This window comes from Anolis sagrei, chromosome 13 (genome assembly GCF_037176765.1).
Source record: "Anolis sagrei isolate rAnoSag1 chromosome 13, rAnoSag1.mat, whole genome shotgun sequence".
Classification (NCBI taxonomy): domain Eukaryota; kingdom Metazoa; phylum Chordata; class Lepidosauria; order Squamata; family Dactyloidae; genus Anolis; species Anolis sagrei.
This window is the reverse complement of record NC_090033.1, coordinates 16,770,578-16,797,077: the sequence shown is the minus strand read 5'-3', so window position 1 is coordinate 16,797,077 and position 26,500 is coordinate 16,770,578. Positions and strand designations below refer to the sequence as shown.

The window sequence follows — 26,500 nt, the reverse complement described above, 5'->3', positions numbered from 1 at the left end:
ATTCGCAGAAGCAGAAGCCAAAGTAAAAGCAGAGCTTCCATATTCAGAAGCAGTTGGGCTTTGCATCTCATTTGTAGAAGCAGAGCTTCTAGATCCATTCTGCAAATGGATCACATTTGCAGAAGCAAAGCAAAAGCAGAACTTCTATATCCAGAAGCTGAGCTTCCAAATCTAGAAGTAGTCAAGCTTTGGATCTCACTTGCAGAAGCAAAAGCAGAGTTTCCATATCCAGAAGCAGTTGGGCTATCCAAACCCTCCGAAGAATGGTTGGGGCAAGGCTGGGGTCAGCACTGATTGTGTGGCCTGGAGCTTCCAAATCCAGAAGTAGTTGGGCCTTGGATCCCACTTGCATAAGCAAAAGCCAAAGTAAAGGCAGAGTTGGGCTATCCAGAAGCAGTTGGGCTATCCAAACCCTCCGAAGAGTGGTTGGGGCAAGGCTGGGGACAGCATCGATCGTGTGGCCTCGAGCATACATATCCAGAAGCAGCTGAGCCTTGGATCCTGCTTGCAGAAGCAAAAGCCTAAGCAAAAGCAGAGTTTCCATATCCAGAAGCAGTTGGGCTATCCAAACCCTCCGAAGAATGGTTGGGGCAAGGCTGGGGACAGTATGGATCATGTGGCCTGGAGCTTTCAGATCCAGAAGCAGTTGAGCCTTGGATTCTGCTTGCAGAAGCAAAAGATTTTCCATATCCAGAAGCAGTTGGGCTATCCAAATCCTCCGAAGAATGGTTGGGGCAAGGCTGGGGTCAGCACCGATCGTGTGGCCTGGAGCTTCCATATCCAGAAGCAGTTGAGCCTTGGATCTCACTTGCAGAAGCAAAAGCCTAAGCAAAAGCAGAGTTTCCATATCCAGAAGCAGTTGGGCTATCCAAACCCTCCGAAGAATGGTTGGGGCAAGGCTGGGGACAGCACCAATCGTGTAGCCTGGAGCTCATCATCATCAAGGTTGGATGGGAGATCTGGGCAATCCCCAAAATGAACCTTTCCCAAGCTCTGATGGCAACCAACTTCATTTGCATCCAAACCCTCCGAAGGATGGTTGGGGCAAGGCTGGGGACAGGACCAATCGTGTAGCCTGGAGCTCATCATCATCAAGGTTGGATGGGAGATCTGGGCAATCCCCAAAATGATCCTTTCCCAAGCTCTGATGGCAACCAACTTCATTTGCATCCAAACCCTCCGAAGGATGGTTGGGGCAAGGCTGGGGACAGGACCAATCGTGTAGCCTGGAGCTCATCATCATCAAGGTTGGATGGGAGATCTGGGCAATCCCCAAAATGATCCTTTCCCAAGCTCTGATGGCAACCAACTTCATTTGCATCCAAACCCTCCGAAGGATGGTTGGGGCAAGGCTGGGGACAGGACCAATCGTGTAGCCTGGAGCTCATCATCATCAAGGTTGGATGGGAGATCTGGGCAATCCCCAAAATGAACCTTTCCCAAGCTCTGATGGCAACCAACTTCATTTGCATCCAAACCCTCCGAAGGATGGTTGGGGCAAGACTGGGGACCCGACCCATCGTGTAGCCTGGAGCTCATCATCATCAAGGTTGGATGGGAGATCTGGGCAATCCCCAAAATGATCCTTTCCCAAGCTCTGATGGCAACCAACTTCATTTGCATCCAAACCCTACGAAGGATGGTTGGGGCAAGGCTGGGGACAGGACCAATCGTGTAGCCTGGAGCAACTCGTAACGCAACTGGGAGAATAATAGCCCATCGACATGGGCCCGGGAAGGGCCAGATATGGGCCTCCAATGGTCTGAATGCGAGACGCTCACCTTGCGTGACCACCTTGCCGAAGACGGGCAGGCCGTCCAGCGTGGAGCAGTTCCACCGGCGGTTGCGGAACTGGAACTGGCACTCCTCGATGGCCAGCTGCGCCCCCCGCCGGACCGAGTCCATGACCTCCAGGTTCCTCTTGCACATCTGCACCTGGCGCTGGATCAGGCCCTTCAGCTTCTCGCAGGTTTCCTCCTCGGAGATGCTCCCCACCGATGAAAGCTTGGCCAAATACCTTCAAAGACATGGCAAGGGTAGAATAGGTTGGTTTGGTCGATGCGTGGGAGTGTAGACTATTGAATATATTCGTGTGTTGCCCATTGGGACTGTTGCCTGCCTGGACTGGATGGCCTTTGGGGGACCCTTCCAACGATCTATCTATCTATCTATCTATCTATCTATCTATCTATCTATCTATCTATCTCGTTGGTGGTTAGACTGTATAGCCTTTGGAGTCCCTTCCAACTCTAGGAATCAATCAGTCAGTCTGTCTGTCTTGCTATTTTGCTATCTACCTTGCTGTCTCTTATGCGTTGGACAGGATGATCTTTCTGGGACCCTACCATCTCTCTCTCTCTCTTAATCTAATACCTCTCTCTCTCTCTCTCTCTCTCTCTCTCTCTCTCTCTCTCTATTAATCTAATCTCTCCATCTATCCATCTATCCATCCATCTAATCTATCTATCTATCTATCTATCATCTATCTATCTATCTATCTATCTATCTATCATATATATATATATATATATATATATATATATATATATATATCCCTCCCTCCCTTTCCTCTCTCTCTCTCTCCTTGGTGGTTAGACTGGATAGCCTTTGGAGTCCCTTCCAACTCTAAGAATCAATCAGTCTGTCTGTCCGTCTGTTTCTATCTCCATCTCTCTCTCCCCATTCACCTGTCTCTCTCTCTCTCTCTCTATCCATCTCTGTTTCTCTCTCCATCCATCCATCCATCCATCCATCCATCCATCCAATCTCTCTATCTAATCTCTCTCTCTCTAATCTCATCTCTCTGTCTATCTATCTGTTTGTCTATTTATCCATCCATCTATCTAATCTCTCTATGTAATCTCTATCTATCTCTATCTATCTATCTATCTATCTATCTATCTATCTATCATCTATCATATCTCTCTGTCTGTCTGTCCATCCATCCATCTATCTAATGCCTCCACCTCTCTATCTCTTTATCTGTCTGTCTGTCTGTCTATCTATCTATCTATCTATCTATCTATCTATCTATCTATCTATCTGTCTATCTTGCAATCTATCTATCTATCTATCTATCTATCTATCCATCTATCTCTTATGGGTTGGACTAGATGGCTCTTGGGTTCTCTTTCTCTTTCATCTATCCATCCAACCACCCACCCACCCCTCCCTCCCTCCCTCCCTCCCTCCCTCCCTCCCTCCCTCCCCGTCTCTCTATCTTTTCGGGTTGACTGGATGACCCTTAGGGTTGATTCTATCTATCTATCTATCTATCTATCTATCTATCTATCTATCTATCTATCTATCTCTTATGGGTTGGACGAGATGGCCCTTGGGTTCTCTTCCACCTCTAGGAATCTATTTATCCTTCCATCCATCCATCCATTCATCCACGTATCTATTTATCTGATCTCTCTATCTATCCATCCATCCATCTAATCTCTCTCTCTCTCTATCTAATCTCTCTATCCATCCATCCACCGACCTGCTCTCCATCTGCTATCTCCTTGTCTCTGTATCTCTTAGATGGTTGGACCAGATGCCCCTTGGGGTCTCTTCTGCACTCCATTATTTCGTAGAAGCCCCAAGGCCAGGTGAGTTTTTTTCCCCCATCCAGCCCAGCTTAGGTTGCCTGCCTGCCTTCCTTCCTTCCTTCCTTCCTTCCTTCCTTCCTTCCTTCCTTCCTTCCTTCCTTCCTTTTTTCCTTCCTCTTTGGTCCAATGTGGACGCAGCCTCCAGCACGCCCTGGCCGGGCTCAACAGCCGCCCTTTGTGCCCAGAACGGAGGCTCTGAGGCCTCCCAGTGTATTTCAGGAGCCAAAGCGTCCCCGAGCCGGCCAAAATCATCAAAGAGAGCTCTCTGTGGCTTAGCGCAAGTGGGTAAAGCATGGAATGAGCGAGGCTGGCACTCCCTTGGCAAGCGCAGGACGTCGCTCTCTGGATGCCTTGGGATGCCAACCGAGGGGGAAAGAGATGTGGACGTCATGGCCATTGCACCCGGGCAGAGCTCAAAGGGGTCGCTTCCTTTGGACTACAACTCCCATCGCCCCCAATACCAATACAAAATCCGAAAAAGCACCATCGGATTTGGAGACGAAAGCGAAAAGCAAGGCAACGCTCATACTCGAGACGAAATCCGCTTTGAGCCTCTTTGTGTATAAGTAAACAATAATAATAATAATAATACAATAAATATAATAATATATAAAATGATATAGTAATAGGTAAAATACTAATAATAATAAATACAATAATATATAATATTAGTATAAAATAATAATAATAAATACAATAACGTATGGTATTATAATCATAATAAATACACTAATAATAAAATGTATAAATATAAAATATATAAACGTATAAAATAATAATATAGTAAGATGTAAAATAAGAATGAATAATGTATAATAATTTGAAATAATATAGTATTATAATAATAATAAATAGTACAATAATAATAAAATAGAAAAAATATAAATATAATAATATAGTAATATAATAATAATAAATGCAATAATAATAAAATATATTAAAATAAAATATATAAACATATAAAATAATATAGTAATATGTAAAATAAGAATGAATAAATAAAATAATATATAATAATTTAAAATAATATAGTAATATAATAATAATAAATAGTACAATAATAATAAAATATATTAAAATATAATATATAAAGGTATAAAATAATATAGTAATATGTAAAATAAGAATGAATAAATAAAATAATGTATAATAGTTTAAAATAATATAGTAATATAATAATAATAAATAGTACAATATTTATTATTAGTAGTATTTCACATATTACTATATGTAAAAATATTATTATTGTACTATTTATTATTACATTTATATTATTCTATGATAAAGTACTAATAATAATAAATACAATAGATAATAATAAAATAGGATAAATATAAATATAATAATATTTATAATAATAATAATATAGTAATATGTAAAATAAGAATGAATAAAGAAAATAACATATAATAATTTAAAATAATATAGTAATATAATAATAATAAATAGTACAATAATAATAAAATAGAATAAATATAAATATAATAATATATAAAATAATGCAGTAATATGTAAAATACTACTAATAATAAATACAATAAATTATAATAATAGTATAAAATAATAATAATAAATACAATAACATATGGTATTATAATCATAATAAATACACTAATAATAAAATATATAAATATAAAATATATAAAGGTATAAAATAATAATATAGTAATATGTAAAATAAGAATGAATAAATAAAATAATATATAATAATAATATAAAATAATATAGTATTATAATAATAATAAATAGTACAATAATAATAAAATAGAATAAATATAAATATAATAATATAGTAATATAATAATAAATAGTTCAATAATAATAAATTATATTAAAATAAAATATATAAAGGTATAAAATAATAATATAGTAATATGTAAAATAAGAATGAATAAATAAAATAACATATAATAATATAAAATAATATAGTAATATAATAATAATAAATAGTACAATATTTATTAGTAGTATTTTACATATTACTGTATGTAAAAATATTATTATTGTACTATTTATTATTATATTTATATTATTCTATAATAAAGTACTACTAATAATAAATACAATATATAATAATAATAGAATAAATATAAATAATATTTATAATAATAATAATATAGTAATATGTAAAATAAGAATGAATAAATAAAATAACATATAATAATAATATAAAATAATATAGTAATATAATAATAATAAATAGTACAATAATAATAAAATAGAAAATATATAAATATAATAATATAGTAATATAATAATAATAAATAGTACAATAATAATAAATTATATTAAAATATATAAAGGTATAAAATAATATAGTAATATGTAAAATAAGAATGAATAAATAAAATAACATATAATAATATAAAATAGTAATATAATAATAGTACATTATTTATTATTAGTATTTTACATATTACTATATTATTTTATATATTATTATATTTATATTTATTCTATTTTATTATTATTGTACTATTTATTATATTTATATTATTCTATAATAAAATAGAATAAATATAAATCTAATAATACATAAAATAATATAGTAATATGTAAAATACTACTAATAATAAATGCAATAACATATAATAATAGTATAAAATAATATAATAATATGATAATATAATAATAAATAGTACAATAATAATAAAATATATTAAAATAAAATATATAAAGGTATAAAATAATATAGTAATATAATAATAATAATAAATAGTACAATAATAATAAAATATAATAAATATAAATCTAATAATATATATATAAAATAATATAGTAGTATGTAAAATACTACTAATAAATGCAATAACATATAATAATAATATAAAATGATATAGTAATATAGTAATATAATAATAACAAATAGTACAATAATAAAAATATACAAATATAAATATAAACATATAAAATAATAATATAGTAATATGTAAAAAAATAATAATAAATAAAATAACATATAATAATAATATAATAATAAATAGCACAGTAATAATAAAATATAATAAATATAAATATAATAATATATAAAATAATATAGTAATATGTAAAATACTACTAATAAATACAATATAATAATAATATAGTAATATAGCAATAAATAGTACAATAATAAAATATATAAATATATAAAATAATATAGTAATATGTAAAATAATATTAAACAAAATAACATAATAATATAAAATAATATAGTAATATAATAATAATATAATAAATAGTACAATAATAAAATATATAAATGTATAAAATAGCAATATAGTAATTTGTAAAATAATAATATTAAACAAAATAACATATAATAATAATATAAAATAATATAGTAATATAATAATAATATACTAATATAATAATAATAATAATAATAATGATAATAATAATAAATAGTACAATAATAATAAAATACTGCAACCTCCATGAATAACTGACCTGGACCAAACTTGGCAGACATCACCTCCGTGACCCTTTCTACATCCTGGTGCAGTTTGAAGGAGGACAGACCATGGATGATGGGACTTGCAGTAACTTCACTTACTCCAGGAGGTGATTGAGACCCACAACAATGACGGAGCAAGAACAAACTTGGCACAAAGGGCCCACGTGGCCCACTTTACAACCTGGCGTGGTTTCAGACAGGATGGACCATGGACGATGGGACTTGCAGTACTTTCAATCACTTCCAGAGACTATTATGACCCACATCAATGTATGATAGAGACCAACCTTAGCACACAGAGCCCCCATGACCAACTCAACATCCTGGTGTGGTTTGGGGGAGGATGGACCACGGATGATGGGACTTGAAGTACCTTCACTCACTTCCAGAGACTATTATGACCCATATCAATGAACGATAGAGACCAACCTTAGCACACAGAGCCCCCATGACCAACTCAACATCCTGGTGTGGTTTGGAGGAGGATGGACCATGGATTATGGGACTTGCAGTACCTTCACGAACTTTCTGAGACCACTGTGAGCCTCATCCAATTATCGATCAAGGCCAAACTTGGCACACAGAGTCCTCATAACCCACTCTATGTCCTCGTGCTGTTTGGAGGAGGATGAGCTATGCATGATGGGACTTACAGTACTTTTACTCACTTACTGAGACCACTGCGACCAAAACCAATGACGGACCAGGACCAAACTTGGCACACAGAGCCCCCTTGACCCACTTTACATCCTGGTGTATTTTGGGGGAAGACGGGTCATGGATGATGGGACTTTCAGTACTTTCACTCACTGTCAGAGACCATTGAGACCAAAACCCAATGACTGACCAGGACCAAACTTGGCACACAGAGCCCCCTTGACCCACATTACGTCCTGGTGTATTTTGGGGGAAGACGGGTCATGGATGATGGGACTTACAGTACTTTCACTCACTTACTGAGATCACTGAGACCAAAACCAATGACGGACCAGGACCAAACTTGGCACACAGAGCCCCCTTGACCCACATTACGTCCTGGTGTATTTTGGGGGAAGACGGGTCATGGATGATGGGACTTACAGTACTTTCACTCACTTACTGAGATCACTGAGACCAAAACCAATGACGGACCAGGACCAAACTTGGCACACAGAGCCCCCTTGACCCACATTACGTCCTGGTGTATTTTGGGGGAAGACGGGTCATGGATGATGGGACTTACAGTACTTTCACTCACTTACTGAGTCCACTGCGACCAAAACCAATGACGGACCAGGACCAAACTTGGCACACAGAGCCCCCTTGACCCACATTACGTCCTGGTGTATTTTGGGGGAAGACGGGTCATGGATGATGGGACTTACAGTACTTTCACTCACTTACTGAGATCACTGAGACCAAAACCAATGACGGACCAGGACCAAACTTGGCACACAGAGCCCCCTTGACCCACATTACGTCCTGGTGTATTTTGGGGGAAGACGGGTCATGGATGATGGGACTTACAGTACTTTCACTCACTTACTGAGTCCACTGCGACCAAAACCAATGACGGACCAGGACCAAACTTGGCACACAGAGCCCCCTTGACCCACATTACGTCCTGGTGTATTTTGGGGGAAGACGGGTCATGGATGATGGGACTTACAGTACTTTCACTCACTTACTGAGATCACTGAGACCAAAACCAATGACGGACCAGGACCAAACTTGGCACACAGAGCCCCCTTGACCCACATTACGTCCTGGTGTATTTTGGGGGAAGACGGGTCATGGATGATGGGACTTACAGTACTTTCACTCACTTACTGAGTCCACTGCGACCAAAACCAATGACGGACCAGGACCAAACTTGGCACACAGAGCCCCCTTGACCCACATTACGTCCTGGTGTATTTTGGGGGAAGACGGGTCATGGATGATGGGACTTACAGTACTTTCACTCACTTACTGAGTCCACTGCGACCAAAACCAATGACGGACCAGGACCAAACTTGGCACACAGAGCCCCCTTGACCCACTTTATGTCCTGGTGTGGTTTGGAGGAAGATGGACCATGGATGATGGGAGTTGCATATTGGAGTTGCAGTTCACCCACACCCACTAAACCCAGACGACATTGGATCTAAACTTGGAGCACAGACAAGCAATGCCTTTCTCAAATAACCTGGGCACCGTCGGGTCCCCAAGCTAGTATATAATATAATAATGTAGTAATATATAATATAGTAATAATAATAATAATAATAATAATAATATAATAATAATATTTAATATAATAATGTAGTAATATAATAATAATGTAATAATATATAATATAGTAATAATGCAGTAATATATAGTATAATAATAATATAGTAAAGGAGCCCCCGGTGGCGCAGTGGGTTAAATCGCTGAGCTGCTGAACTTGCTGACCGAAAGGTCGCAGGTTCGAATCCGGGGAATGGGGTGAGCTCCTGCTGTTAGCCCCAGCTTCTGCCAACCTAGCAGTTCGGAAGCATGCCAATGTGAGTAGATCAATAGGGAAGGTAAGGGCACACCATGCAGTCATGCAGGCCCACATGACCTTGGAGGTGTCTATGGACAACGCCGGCTCTTCGGCTTAGAAACGGAGAAGTAAGGACCACACACACCTTCATGAAACTATATAATAATAAAGTCTTGCTGGACCTTCAAAGCCCCAAAGACGTTTTCCAGATGATGGAAAACTCGAAATGCGGAGGAGGAGAAGGCGGAGGAGGAGGCGGATGCGTCCCTTTCAAGCCGTGCCAAGGTTCCTGGCGATGCGCCTTCAGATAAGCGCCTTCCTTCCTCGACAACAAGGAGGATGAACATGAAGATGAATGGGAGCCTTCCAATGAAGGAAGCAGAAGAGGCCAGGCAGATGTTCTTTGCTGGGGCTCCGGGCTCTGGAATGGCAGGCGGGGGTCAGGCTAGATGGCCTTTGGGGTCCCCTTCCCCAAAGAGAAGGAAGGAAGGAAGGAAAGAAAGAGAAGGAAGGAAGGAAAAGGAAGGAAGGAGAGAGGGAAGGAAAGAAAGGAGGAAGGAGGAAGGAAAGAGAAGGAAGGAAAAGGAAGGAAGGAAAGAAGGAAAGAACGAGGGAAGGAAAAAAGGAAGGAAAGAAGGAAAGAAAGGAAGAAGGAATGAAAGAAGGAAAGGAAAGAAGGAGCGAAAGAGAAGGAAGGAAGAAAAGAAGGTAAGGAAGGAAAGAAAAAAGGAAGGAGGGAAGGAAGGAAGGAAGAAGGAATGAAAGAAGGAAGGAAGGAAGGAAGGAAAAAGGAATGAAAGAAGGAAAGGAAAGAAGGAATGAAAGAGAAGGAAAGAAGGTAAGTATAGAAGGAAGGAAGGAAAGAGAAGGAAGGAAAAGGAAGGAAGGAGAAGGAAGGAAAGAAGGAATAAAAGAGAAGGTAAGAAAGAAGGAAGGAAGAAAAGAAGGAAAAAGGAAGGAAAGAAGGAAAGGAAAGAAGGAATGAAAGAGAAGGAAAGAAGGTAAGGATAGAAGGAAGGAAGGAAAGAGAAGGAAGGAAAAGGAAGGAAGGAGAAGGAAGGAAAGAAGGAATAAAAGAGAAGGTAAGAAAGAAGGAAGGAAGAAAAGAAGGAAGGAGGAAGGAAAGAAGGAAGGAAGGAGAAGGAAGGAAGGAAGGAGAAGGAAAGAAGGGAGGAAAGAAGGTAAGTAAAGAAGGTAAGGAAGGAAGGAAAGAAGGAACGAAAGAGAAGGAAGCAAAGAAGGTAAGGAAGAAAGGAAGGAAAGAACGTAAGGAAAGAAGGAAGGAAAAGGAAGGAAGGAAGGAAGGAAAGAATGAGGGAAGGAAAGAAAAAAAGAAGGAAAAAAGGAAGAAGGAATGGAAGGAAGGAAAGAAGGAACAAAAGAGAAGGAAGAAAGGAAAGAAGGTAAGGAAAGAGAAAGAAGGAAGGAACGAGGGAAGGAAAAAAGAAGGAAGGAAAGAAAGAAGGAAGGAAGGAATGAGAGAAGGAAACATGGTAAGGAAAGAAGGAAGGAAAGAATCCCAGAAGAGACCTCCTGGGCCATCCAGTCCAACCCCATTCTGCCAAGAAGCAGGAATATTGCATTCAAATCACCCCTGACAGATGGCCATCCAGCCTCTGCTTAAAAGCTTCCAAAGAAGGAGCCTCCACCACACTCCGGGGCAGAGAGTTCCACTGCTGAACGGCTCTCACAGTCAGGAAGTTCTTCCTCATGTTCAGATGGAATCTCCTCTCTTGTAGTTTGAAGCCATTGTTCCATTGCATCCTAGTCTCCAAGGAAGCAGAAAACAAGCTTGCTCCCTCCTCCTCCCTGTGGCTTCCTCTCACATATTTATACGTGGCTATCATATCTCTTCTCAGCCTTCTCTTCTTCAGGCTAAACATGCCCAGCTTCTTAAGCTGCTCCTGAATTCTTCTTTGGTGATTTCTCCCTTTTTCCACTTCTTGTGCACGCCCAGCTCTTTCAACCGCTCCTCATAGGGCTTGTTCTCCAGACCCTATGAGGAGGTGGACACATTCCAGCTGAGAGTCAACATCTCCCTTCAATTGGACACAGTGGGATTCAAGGCAAAAGAGAGCATGGGGAGCGGGCCTTCTGGGCATCTAGACACTATAGAGGCCAAAATCCCATTGGCTTTTTTTTGGGTTGAGCCAGACACCGTCCCCCAAGAAGGAAAAAAAGAAGGAAGGAAGGGGAAAAAAGAAAGAGAGAAAGAAAACACACCGATCTCCTCCTTTTTTTTTGTTTTGAGAGCGAAGTGGGTGAGTCTTCCCCCCCCCCCCCCCCCCCCGAGGCTGAATCTCATTTAGAGCCATTTGGGAAAAGATAGAACAGCCGCCAGTCGAAACATGTTTGACAGATTCTCCTCCGTTCTTTCTCTTTTTCTCTCTTTTCAAACAGAGGCAAAACAAACCCACAGCGGAGGATTCCTAGGTTGAGAAAGACTAGGCGAAACTATAACTCCCAGGATTCCACAGCCGAGAACCAAATGAGAAAGCCATCCATAGTCATCGAACGGGGAAGTGATCCATAATTGAATAGGAGAGTCATCAATAATTGAATAGGGAAGACATCAATAATCAAATGGGAAAGATATCAATAACCAATAATCAGTATCAATAATCAATATCAGCCGTCAATTGGGAAGACGTCAATAATCAAATGGGAAAGATATCAATAACCAATAATCAATATCAATAATCAATAAGCTATCAGTCGTCAATTGGGAAGACGTCAATAATTGAATGAGAAAGCGATCAATCGTCAAATGGGAAAGACATCCGCAATCAAATGAGAAAGCTATCAATGGGAAAGCCATCAATAAGTTATCAATAATCAAATGGGGAAGATGTCAATCATCAAATGGGAGAGACATCAATAACTGAGTGGGAAAGCTATCAATAATCAAATGAGTAAAAACATTAATAAGCTACCAATAATCAAATGAGGAAACCACCAATAAGCTATCAATAATCACATGGGAGAGGCATCAATAATTGAGTGAGAAAGCTATCACTAGTCAAATGAGAAAACCACCAATAAGCTATCAATAATCAAATAGGGAAGACGTCAATAATCAAATGGAAAAGACATCAATAACTGAGTGAGAAAGCTATCAATAATCAAATGAGTAAAAACATTAATAAGCTATCAATAATCAAATGGGGAAGACATCAATAATCAAATGGAAGAGACATCAATAATTGAGTGAGAAAGCTATCAATAATCAAATGAGAAAATTAATAAGCTATCAATAATCAAATGAGAAAACCATCAATAAGCTATCAATAATCAAATGAGAAAACCATCAATAAGCTATCAATAATCAAATGAGAAAACCATCAATAAGCTATCAGTAATCAAATGAGAAAACCATCAATAAGCTATCAATAATCAAATGAGGAAGATGTCAATAATCAAATGGGAGAGAAATCAATAATTGAATGAGAAAGCTATCAGTAATCAAATGAGAAAACCATCAATAAGCTATCGATAATCAAGTGGGGAAGACGTCAATAATCAAATGGAAGAGACATCAATAATTGAGTGAGAAAGCTATCAATAATCAAATGAGAAAATTAATAAGCTATCAATAATCAAATGGGGAAGACATAATAATCACATGGGAAAGCTATTAATAATCCATTGAGAAAGCAATCAATAATCAAATGGGGAAGCTTTCAATAATCAAACGAGAAAACTATTAATAATCAAATGAGAAAACCATCAATAATCAAATGGGGACGACATGAATAATTGAATGAGAAAGCGATCAATAAACCAATGGGAAAAGTATCAATAATCAAAAATGGGAAAGCCAACAATAAGCAATCAGTAATCAAATGGGAAACACATATATAATCGAATGAGAGAACCATCAATAATCAAATGGTGAAGCCATCAATAATTCAATGAGAAAGTGATCAAGAATCAAATGGGAGAGCCATCAATAATCGAATGGAAAGGTATCAATATAATCAAATAGGGGAGACATCAATAATCAGATGGTGAAACCATCAATAATTCAATGAGAAAGTGATCAATAATCAAGGGACCTTTTCCCTACAGGTGTTGGCTATTTGTTTGAATTCTTCTTTGGTGATTTCTCCCTTTTTCCACTTCTTGTGCATGTCTCTTTTGTGTCTTAGCACAGTTAGAACTTCTTTGGACATCCATTTCTGGCTTCTTTGCACTTGTCCTATTTTTTCTCTTTGTTGGCACGGTTTGCAATTGCGCCTTGAGTATTTCACTCTTGAGAAATTCCCATCCCATCCGTAACTCCCTCGTCTTTTAGTATCTGTGTCCACGAAAGACATCAAAAATCGAATGAGACAACTATCAATAACTAAATGCGAAAGCCATTGATTATAATCAAATAGGAAAGTCATCAAGAATCAATCACTGAACAATCGATTGATTGACGCTATGCAAATGAATGAAAATCCAGCAATGGCGTATATTTTGGATTAATTCCCCCCAGTTGTTTGATTGCCTGTATTTGCATACATATCAATACATATACATATACATAATAAGGTATCTTGGAGATGGGATCCAGGCCTAAACACGCTATTCTTTCGTGTTCCGTGTACGCTGTATGCACAATGCACATAGCCTAATATGTATTCTAAATATATTATATTTATATACTATTAACCATATATATATATATAAATATAAATATATATTTCTTTACTAATATAATGTATTTAAATGCTTAAAATATATTTAAATAAATATATTATATACTATTATGCATAATATTATAAATATAAAATTAGCTATATATTATATTTATAAATATAATATATGTAAATTACATTCAAGTATTTCAAATACATTTACAGAAATATATAAGTATATTATATACTGTTATGCATAATATTATAAATATAAAATTATCTTTATATTATATTTATAAATATAATATATGTAAATGACATTCAAGTATTTCAAATGTTTACATAAATATATGTAAATATTATGCATAATATTATAAATATAAAATTATCTTTATATTATATTTATAAATATAATATATGTAAATGACATTCAAGTATTTCAAATATATTTACATAAATATATGTAAATATTATGCATAATATTATAAATATAAAATTATCTTTATATTATATTTATAAATATAATATATGTAAATGACATTCAAGTATTTCAAATATATTTACATAAATATATGTAAATATTATGCATAATATTATAAATATAAAATTATCTTTATATTATATTTATAAATATAATATATGTAAATCACTTATTTCAAATATATTTACATAAATATATGTAAATATTATGCATAATATTATAAATAATATAAATATATCTATGTAATATATTTATACATTATAAATATTATATGAAATGTATTTATAGATATAATATATTTCAATATTTATATTTCAATAAATATATGTATATATATGTATATAAATATATGTATATTATTTAGAATATAAACATTCTAAATAATATAATAATTATTTTTATATGCTATTATACACATTATATATAAATATATATTTCTTTTCAAATATAATACATTATATTTGAAAAGAAATATATATTTATATATAATGTTATAATAGCATATAAAAATAATTATTATATTAAATAATTAAATATAAATATATTGAATACTTAAGATATATTGAAATAAATATATTATATACTATTATGAATAATATTATAAATATGAAATTATCTTTATTATATATATATATGTAATATACGTAAATTAAATATAATTTACGTATATTACATTTATATATATATATAATAAAGATAATTTCTTTATTTAATATATATATTAATGTTTTTAATATATATATATATATTCTAAATCATATAAATATAATTATGTAATATATTTTATATTATAAATATATGAAATATATTTCCAGATATAATATATTTACATAATTATATGAATATGATTTAGAATAATTATATATATTTATATATTTATACAAATATATTTTAAATACTTAAATATAATTTACGTATATTATATATATATATAGATAAAATAAAGATAATTTCATATTTATAATATTATTCATATATTTATAGATATAATATATTTACATATGTAAAATATATTTAAACAAATATATAAATATATACTATTATGAATAATATTATAAATATAAAATTATGAATATATTACATATTATATTTATAAATATAATATATGTAAATTACATTCAAGTATTTAAAATAGAGTTACATAAATATATAAATATAGAGAGAGGCATCGTTATTATAAATATATTTGTGTAATATATTCATGTATTATAAATATTATATAAAATATATTTATAGATATTATACATTTAGATATTTATAATATATTTCAATAAATATATGTATATACTATTATAAATATAATATAATATATGATAATTATAATTACTATATAATTATTATATAATAATATAATATAATATAATTATATTATACAATATTACATACTATCTATCGATACACCACACCTCCACCACAGACATCCCAGTGTTCCTGGCTCTCTCCATTGGTGTGGAATTTATATAATAATATAATATAATATATAATAATTATTTTATACAATATTACATACTATCTATCGATACTCCACATCTCCACCACAGACATCCCAGTGTTCCTGACTCTCTCCATTGGTGTGGAATTTATATTATATTATAATATAATATATAATAATTATATTATACAATATTACATACTATCTATCGATACACCACACCTCCACCACAGACATCCTAGTGTTCCTGACTCTCTCCATTGGTGTGGAATTTATAATATAATATAATATAATTATACAATATTATATACTATCTATCTATACACCACACCTCCACCACAGACATCCCAGTGTTCCTGACTCTCTCCATTGGTGTGGAATTTATATAATAATATAATATAAAATATAATAATTATATTATACAATATTACATACTATCTATCTATACACCACACCTCCACCACAGGCATCCTAGTGTTCCTGACTCTCTCCATTGGTGTGGAATTTATATAATAATATAATGTAATATTGTATAATTATATTATACAATATTATATACTATCTATCTATACACCACACCTCCACCACAGACATCCCAGTGTTCCTGACTCTCTCCATTGGTGTGGAATTTATAATATAATATAATATAATTATACAATATTATATACTATCTATCTATACACCACACCTCCACCACAGACATCCCAGTGTTCCTGACTCTCTCCATTGGTGTGGAATTTATATAATAATAATAATATAATATAATATGGAGGGATTTATGGGAGTTGTAGTTCACTGGGGTCTTTAGAGGGATTTATGGGAGTTATAGTTCACCGGGGGTCTTTGGAGGTATTTATGGGAATTATAGTTCACTGGGGGTCTTTAGAGGGATTTATGGGAGTTGTAGTTCACTGGGGGTCTTTGGAGGGATTTATGGGAGTTGTAGTTCACTGGGGGTCTTTGGGGGGATTTATGGGTGTTGTAATTCACTGGGGGTCTTTGGAGGGATTTATGGGTGTTGTAGTTCACTGGGGGTCTTTGGAGGGATTTATGGGAGTTGTAATTCACTGGGGGTCTTTGGAGGGATTTATGGGAGTTGTAGTTCACCTCCACCCAGAGCGCACTACGAGCCCAAACAAGGATGGATCTGGACCAAACTTGGCGTGCATACCCAATAGGCCCAAATTGGAATACTGGTGGGTTTTGAGGGGAATTGGCCTGGAAATTTTGGAGTTCTAAGTACTGGGATGTATAGTTCACCTGCAATCAATGAGCACTCTGAACTCCACCAAAGATGGAATTGGACCGAACTTGGCACACAGAGTCCCCATGACCAGGAAAAATACTGGAGGTATTTGGGGAAAATTCACCTTGATTTGCGGGAGTTGTAGTTCACCTCCACCCAGAGAGCACTGTGAACCCAAACACTGATGGATCGGGATCAAACTTGGCACACAGACCCGATATACCAAAATTTGATTACTGGAGGGGGGGCGGGGAGCGGGGAGTGATCTTCCTTTCTGGGAGTTGTAGTTCACCCACAACCAGGGACACTGTGAGCTCCACCGATGATGGACCTGGACCAAACTTGACACACAGAACTTCCATGACTAACTCAACCGACTGGAGGGATTTGAGGGGACTGACTCGTCATAGTGGGAGTTGTAGTTCACCCTATAGCCAGAGAGCACGCTGAACCCCACCGATGAGGCATCCAGAGCAAACTTGCCCAACAGAACAAACATTAAGTACTGATGGGAGTTTCTCAGGGTTACCCTGGCATGATGGGATTTGTAGTTTACCCAGAACCTTATGAATTTTTGGACAATTAAATAGCGGACTTTTTCAAATAACCCGGGCAATGCCAGGGACCCAAACTAGTATAATAATAATAATAATAATAATAATAATAATGAGTCGCCCTAATGGGCTGAGAATGGCGGTTAATAAATGCATCAAATAAATGCATCAAATAATAATAATAATAAGTATATAAATATAATAATAATAATAATAATAATAATAATATAATAATAATAATAATAATAATTAGTACTATATAAATAAGTAGTAGTATATAAATATAATAATAATAATATAATAATAATTAGTAGTATATAAATATAATAATAATATAATAATAATTAGTAGTATATAAATATAATAATAATAATATAATAAGTAGTAGTATATAAATATAATAATAATATAATAATAATAATTAGTAGTATATAAATATAATAATATAATAATAATAAGTAGTATATAAATATAATAATAATAATAATATAATAATAGTAGTATATAAATATAATAATAATAATAATAATATAATAAGTAGTAGTAGTATATAAATATAATAATAATAATACAATAATAATAATTAGTAGTATATAAATATAAATATAATAATAATATAACAATAATTAGTAGTATATAAATATAATAATAATAATATAATAATTAGTAGTATATAAATATAATAATAATAATAATATAATAAGTAGTAGTATATAAATAATAATAATAATAATAATAATTAGTAGTATATAAATATAATAATAATAATATAATAATAATTAGTAGTATATAATAATAATAAAATAATAATAAGTAGTAGTATATACATATTATATATTTATATACTACTAATTATTATTATAATTTTATATTATTGTTATTTTATTATTATAATTATACTAGTATATATAATATTTATATACTACTACTTATTATATTATTATTACTATTATATTTATATACTACTAATTATTATTATATTATTATTATTAATAATAATAATAATATAATAATAATAATAATAATAATAAAAAATAGTAGTACAAATAAATATTTATAATAGTATATAAATATTATATATTTATATACTACTAATTATTATTATTATATTATTATTATTATTAATAATAATAAATAGTAGTACAAATAAATATTTATAATAGTATATAAATATTATATATTTATATACTACTAATTATTATTATATTATATTATTATTATTATACTAGTATATATAATATTTATATACTTTTGTATAAATATATTTGTACTACTATTTATTATTATTATTATTATTATTATTATTATTACTATTTCATGTATTTATATCCTGATCATTCCCTCCCAAAATGACCAACGCTAAAGAATATAATAATAATAATAATTAGTAGTATATGAATATATTTATATACTAGTATATAATACTATATAAATATATTTATATACTATTATAAATATAATATTTATACTTATACTTATTATTATTATTATTATTATTATGCAGTTATTATTATTACTATTTCACGTATTTATATCCTGATAATTTCCTCCCAAAGTGGCCAATGCTAAAGAATATAATAATAATAATAATAATAATAATAATAATTAGTAGTAGTAGTAGTATATGAATATATATTTATATACTAGTATATTACTATATAAATATATTTATATACTATTATAAATATAATATTTATATTATTATTATTATTATTATTATTATTATTATTATGCAATTATTATTACTATTGCACATATTTATATCCTGATCATTCCCTCCCAAAATGATCAACGCTAAATAATATATAATATATAATATATAATAATAAGTAGTAGTAGTATATGAATGTAATATATGTATATACTAGTATATAAAAGTATATAAGCAATTATTATTACTATTGCACATATTTATATCCTGATAATTTCCTTCCAAATAATAATAATAATAAAATAATAATAATAATAATAATAATAATAAGTAGTAGTAGTAGTAGTAGTACATGAATGTAATATATGTATATACTAGTATATAATAGTATATAAATATATATACTATTATAAATATAATATGCATATTAATATTATTATTATGCAATTATTATTACTATTGCACATATTTATATCCTGATAATTTCCTTCCAAATAATAATAATATATAATATAATAATAATAATAATAATAATAATAATAATTAGTAGTAGTAGTATATGAATGTAATATATGTATATAATAGTATATAAATATATATACTATTATAAATATAATATTAATATTAATATTATTATGCAATTATTATTACTATTGCACATATTTATATCCTGATAGTTTCCTTCCAAATAATAATAATAATAATAATAATAATTAGTAGTAGTAGTAGTATATGAATGTAATATATGTATATACTAGTATGTAATAGTATATAAATATATATACTATTATAAATATAATATTTATATTAATATTATTATTATTATTATGCAATTATTATTACTATTGCACATATTTATATCCTGATAATATCCTTCCAAATAATAATAATAATAATAATAATAATAATAATAATAATAATAATTAGTAGAATTCATGGTAAAGGGAAACTACAACTCCTGGGTGTCTTTAGCATTGAGTCTGAGGGGGATGAAATTGTGTTAATTGCACAATGTAGAGAGAAAGGAACCCTGGGATGTCCATTCTGGAGAAAACACTGTTAAACTGCATTAATTGCACGATGTAGAGGGAAAGGAACCCTGGGATGTCCATTCTGGAGAAAACACTGTTAAACTGCATTAATTGCACGATGTAGAGAGAAAGGAACCCTGGGATGTCCATTCTGGAGAAAACACTGTTAAACTGCATTAATTACACAATGTAGAGAGAAAGGAACCCTGGGATGTCCATTCTGGAGAAAACACTGTTAAACTGCATTAATTGCACAATGTAGAGAGAAAGGAACCCTGGGATGTCCATTCTGGAGAAAACACTATTAAACTGCATTAATTGCACGATGTAGAGAGAAAGGAACCCTGGGATGTCCATTCTGGAGAAAACACTGTTAAACTGCATTAATTGCACGATGTAGAGAGAAAGGAACCCTGGGATGTCCATTCTGGAGAAAACACTGTTAAACTGCATTAACTGCACGATGTAGAGAGAAAGGAACCCTGGGATGTCCATTCTGGAGAAAACACTGTTAAACTGCATTAATTGCACGATGTAGAGAGAAAGGAACCCTGGGATGTCCATTCTGGAGAAAACACTGTTAAACTGCATTAATTGCACGATGTAGAGAGAAAGGAACCCTGGGATGTCCATTCTGGAGAAAACACTGTTAAACTGCATTAATTGCACGATGTAGAGAGAAAGGAACCCTGGGATGTCCATTCTGGAGAAAACACTGTTAAACTGCATTAATTGCACAATGTAGAGAGAAAGGAACCCTGGGATGTCCATTCTGGAGAAAACACTATTAAACTGCATTAATTGCACGATGTAGAGAGAAAGGAACCCTGGGATGTCCATTCTGGAGAAAACACTGTTAAACTGCATTAATTGCACGATGTAGAGAGAAAGGAACCCTGGGATGTCCATTCTGGAGAAAACACTGTTAAACTGCATTAACTGCACGATGTAGAGAGAAAGGAACCCTGGGATGTCCATTCTGGAGAAAACACTGTTAAACTGCATTAATTGCACGATGTAGAGAGAAAGGATCCCTGGGATGTCCATTCTGGAGAAAACACTGTTAAACTGCATTAATTACACAATGTAGAGAGAAAGGAACCCTGGGATGTCCATTCTGGAGAAAACACTGTTAAACTGCATTAATTGCACGATGTAGAGAGAAAGGAACCCTGGGATGTCCATTCTGGAGAAAACACTATTAAACTGCATTAATTGCACGATGTAGAGAGAAAGGAACCCTGGGATGTCCATTCTGGAGAAAACACTGTTAAACTGCATTAATTGCACGATGTAGAGAGAAAGGAACCCTGGGATGTCCATTCTGGAGAAACACACTGTTAAACTGCATTAATTGCACAATGTAGAGAGAAAGGAACCCTGGGATGTCCATTCTGGAGAAAACACTGTTAAACTGCATTAATTGCACGATGTAGAGAGAAAGGAACCCTGGGATGTCCATTCTGGAGAAACACACTGTTAAACTGCATTAATTGCACAATGTAGAGAGAAAGGAACCCTGGGATGTCCATTCTGGAGAAACACACTGTTAAACTGCATTAATTGCACGATGTAGAGATAAAGGAACCCTGGGATGTCCATTCTGGAGAAAACACTGTTAAACTGCATTAATTGCACGATGTAGAGAGAAAGGAACCCTGGGATGTCCATTCTGGAGAAAACACTGTTAAACTGCATTAATTGCACGATGTAGAGAGAAAGGAACCCTGGGATGTCCATTCTGGAGAAAACACTGTTAAACTGCATTAATTGCACGATGTAGAGAGAAAGGAACCCTGGGATGTCCATTCTGGAGAAAACACTGTTAAACTGCATTAATTGCACGAAGTAGAGAGAAAGGAACCCTGGGATGTCCATTCTGGAGAAAACACTGTTAAACTGCATTAATTGCACGATATAGAGAGAAAGGAACCCTGGGATGTCCATTCTGGAGAAGAAGAAAAACCCTAACCTCATCTTTTCTTAAAACCAGCCTCTTTTTTTTGAAAAGGGAGGAAAGAAAACACTGATAAACTACATTAATTGCATAATGTAGAGAGAAAGGAACCCTGGGATGTCCATTCTGGAGAAAACACTATTAAACTGTATTAATTGCACGATGTAGAGAGAAAGGAACCCTGGGATGTCCATTCTGGAGAAAACACTGTTAAACTGCATTAATTGCACGATGTAGAGAGAAAGGAACCCTGGGATGTCCATTCTGGAGAAAACACGGTTAAACTGCATTAATTGCACAATGTAGAGAGAAAGGAACCCTGGGATGTCCATTCTGGAGAAAACACTGTTAAACTGCATTAATTGCACAATGTAGAGAGAAAGGAACCCTGGGATGTCCATTCTGGAGAAAACACTGTTAAACTGCATTAATTGCACGATGTAGAGAGAAAGGAACCCTGGGATGTCTGTTCTGGAGAAAACACTGTTAAACTGCATTAATTGCACGATGTAGAGAGAAAGGATACCTGGGATGTCCATTCTGGAGAAACACACTGTTAAACTGCATTAATTGCACGATGTAGAGAGAAAGGATCCCTGGGATGTCCATTCTGGAGAAAACACTGTTAAACTGCATTAATTGCACGATGTAGAGAGAAAGGAACCCTGGGATATCCATTCTGGAGAAAACACTGTTAAACTGCATTAATTGCACGATGTAGAGAGAAAGGAACCCTGGGATGTCCGTTCTGAAGAAAACACTGTTAAACTGCATTAATTGCACGATGTAGAGAGAAAGGAACCCTGGGATGTCCATTCTGGAGAAAACACTATTAAACTGCATTAATTGCACGATGTAGAGAGAAAGGAACCCTGGGATGTCCATTCTGGAGAAAACACTGTTAAACTGCATTAATTGCACTATGTAGAGAGAAAGGAACCCTGGGGTGTCCATTCTGGAGAAAACACTGTTAAACTGCATTAATTGCACGATGTAGAGAGAAAGGAACCCTGGGATATCCATTCTGGAGAAGAAGAGAAACCCTAACCTCATCCTTTATATAAACCAGCCTCTTTTTTCTTTTTCGAAAGGTAGGAAAGAAAACATTGTTGGTTGCACACGCCTAACATGCTTTTGGGTTCGAACATTCCCGGAAGAGCGAGTCCCGACACGAAAGAAAGAAAGAACGAAAGAACGAAAGAAAGGAGGAGAGAAAGTCCACCCAAAACCACACTTTGTGAGCTTCAGAACCCACAAAATCTGGGCCTGTCGGGCTACCAATAAGCCCTCGCGCATACATGTCATGCCATGTGCACCTGGGCACCCGAACGCCAGGCAACACGCCAAGGAGACGTGTTGTGCTACATGCCTCTTCTGCGGAGGCGGTGCAACGCAATGCGGGGGCGCACCCAAAAAATGCGACAGGACCGGGCACATTCCAGCCCCGAACCTTTTTTTTCCTAAGCCGTTCCGTATCTCCCGTAACCTCCACCTTGAGGGGGGAAGCGTGGTGTTGGTATGTTTGAGAAGAATGCTGCAATGCACAATGCAGAGAGAAAGGAACCCTGGGATACTGGGTTGACATCGAAAGGTCAATCCGGTTTGGCATTCATTGATTAATTCATTCCTACTCAGGGGTGACGACTAATGTATTCTAATAGCATTTGCTCCTGAGGAATAAGGGAAAGGCAGTGGACGGGGTCATGCAAATTTGGTGAGAGAAAGGAACCCTAGGATGTCCTTTCTAGAGAACAAAACAGAACATCTAGGACGAAATGGTCCCCAAATGAAAGCATTCCTTGGGTGATCAATTCCAGTTTGCTGTGTGCCACAGGAAATGATTAAGGGAAAAGCAGCAGGTGGGGCCATGCAAATTTGGAGAGAGAAAGGAACCCTAGGATGTCCTTTCTGAAGAACAAAACAGAACATCTAGGATGAAATGGTCCCCGAATGAAAGCATTCCTTGTGTGATCAATTCCTGTTTGCTGTGTGCCACAGGAATGGATAGGTGGGGTCATGCAAATTTGGAGAGCGAAAGGAACCCTGGGATATCCTTTCTGGAGAACAAAACAGAACATCTAGGACGAAATGGTCCCCGAATGAAAGCATTCCTTGGGTGATCAATTCCAGTTTGCTGTGTGTCACAGGAATGGATACGTGGGGTCATGCAAATTTGGAGAGAGAAAGGAACCCTAGGATGTCCTTTCTGGAGAACAAAACAGAACATCTAGGATGAAATGGTCCCTGAATGAAAGCATTCCTTGGGTGATCAATTCCAGTTTGCTGTGTGCCACAGGAATGGATAGGTGGGGTCATGCAAATTTGGAGAGAGAAAGGAACCCTGGGATGTCCTTTCTGGAGAACAAAATGAAAGCATTCCTTGGGTGATCAATTCCAGTTTGCTGTGTGCCACAGGAATGGATAGGTGGGGTCATGCAAATTTGGAGAGAGAAAGGAACCCTGGGATGTCCTTTCTGGAGAACAAAATGAAAGCATTCCTTGGGTGATCAATTTCTGTTTGCAGTGTGCCATAGGAATGGATAGGAAAGGATTAGGGGAAAGGCAGTAAGTGGGGCCATGCAAACTTGGAGAGAGAAAGGAACCCTGGGATGTCCTTTCTGGAGAACAAAACAGAACATCTAGGACGAAATGGTCCCCGAATGAAAGCATTCCTTGGGTAATCAATTCCAGTTTGCTGTGTGCCACAGGAATGGATAGGTGGGGTCATGCAAATTTGGAGAGAGAAAGGAATCCTAGGATGTCCTTTCTGGAGAACAAAACAGAACATCTAGAACGAAATGGTCCCCGAATGAAAGCATTCCTTGGGTGATCAATTCCAGTTTGCTGTGTGCCACAGGAATGGATAGGTGGTCATGCAAATTTAGAGAGAGAAAGGAACCCTAGGATGTCCTTTCTGGAGAACAAAACAGAACATCTAGGATGAAATCGTCCCCGAATGAAAGCATTCCTTGGGTGATGAATTCCAGTTTGCTGTGTGCCACAGGAATGGATAGGTGGGGTCATGCAAATTTGGAGAGAGAAAGGAACCCTGGGATGTCCTTTCTGGAGAACAAAATGAAAGCATTCCTTGGGTGATCAATTCCTGTTTGCGGTGTGCCACAGGAATGGATAGGTGGGGTCATGCAAATTTGGAGAGAGAAAGGAACCCTGGGATGTCCTTTCTGGAGAACAAAATGAAAGCATTCCTTGGGTGATCAATTCCTGTTTGCGGTGTGCCACAGGAATGGATAGGTGGGGTCATGCAAATTTGGAGAGAGAAAGGAACCCTGGGATGTCCTTTCTGGAGAACAAAATGAAAGCATTCCTTGGGTGATGAATTCGTTTGCTGTGTGCCACAGGAATGGATAGGTGGGGTCATGCAAATTTGGAGAGAGAAAGGAACCCTGGGATGTCCTTTCTGGAGAACAAAATGAAAGCATTCCTTGGGTGATCAAGTCCTGTTTGCGGTGTGCCATAGGAATGGATAGGAAAGGATTAAGGGAAAGGCAGCAGGTGGGGCCATGCAAATTTGGAGAGAGAAAGGAACCCTGGGATGTCCTTTCTGGAGAACAAAACAGAAATGGTCCCTGAATGAAAGCATTCCTTGGGTGATGAATCCCTGTTTGCTGTGTGCCACAGGAAAGGATTAAGGGAAAGGCAGCAGGTGGGGCCATGCAAATTTGGAGAGAGAAAGGAACCCTGGGATGTCCATTATGGAGAAAAAAACCCAGAACATCTAGGATGAAATGGATGAAAGCATGGATAATAGGATTTGTAGTACTTTCAATCACTTCAGCTCTCACAGACCATTGCGATCTCCACCAATGATGGATCATGACCAAACTTGGCACACAGACTCACTTTATGTCTTGTGGTTTGAGGAAGGATGGACCACAGATGATGGGATCTGCAGTACCTTCAACCACATCCAGAGATTACTGCGACCCTCACGAATGACAAACCTGCACCAAACTTGGCACACAGACACCCCAAGACCCACTTCACA

The 26,500-nt window shown here is 34.9% G+C and overlaps 1 protein-coding gene across 1 annotated transcript in view; it reads right to left on the bottom strand.

Annotated features, from left to right (window-relative positions):
* Positions 1–26,500, bottom strand: part of WNT4 (Wnt family member 4) — a 72,380-nt gene that overhangs the window by 21,161 nt on the left and 24,719 nt on the right. Inside the window, exon 2 of the mRNA XM_067472837.1 lies at positions 1,782–2,017. Coding sequence (XP_067328938.1) covers positions 1,782–2,017 — 236 coding nt within the window. The remainder of the gene's footprint in view (positions 1–1,781; positions 2,018–26,500) is intronic.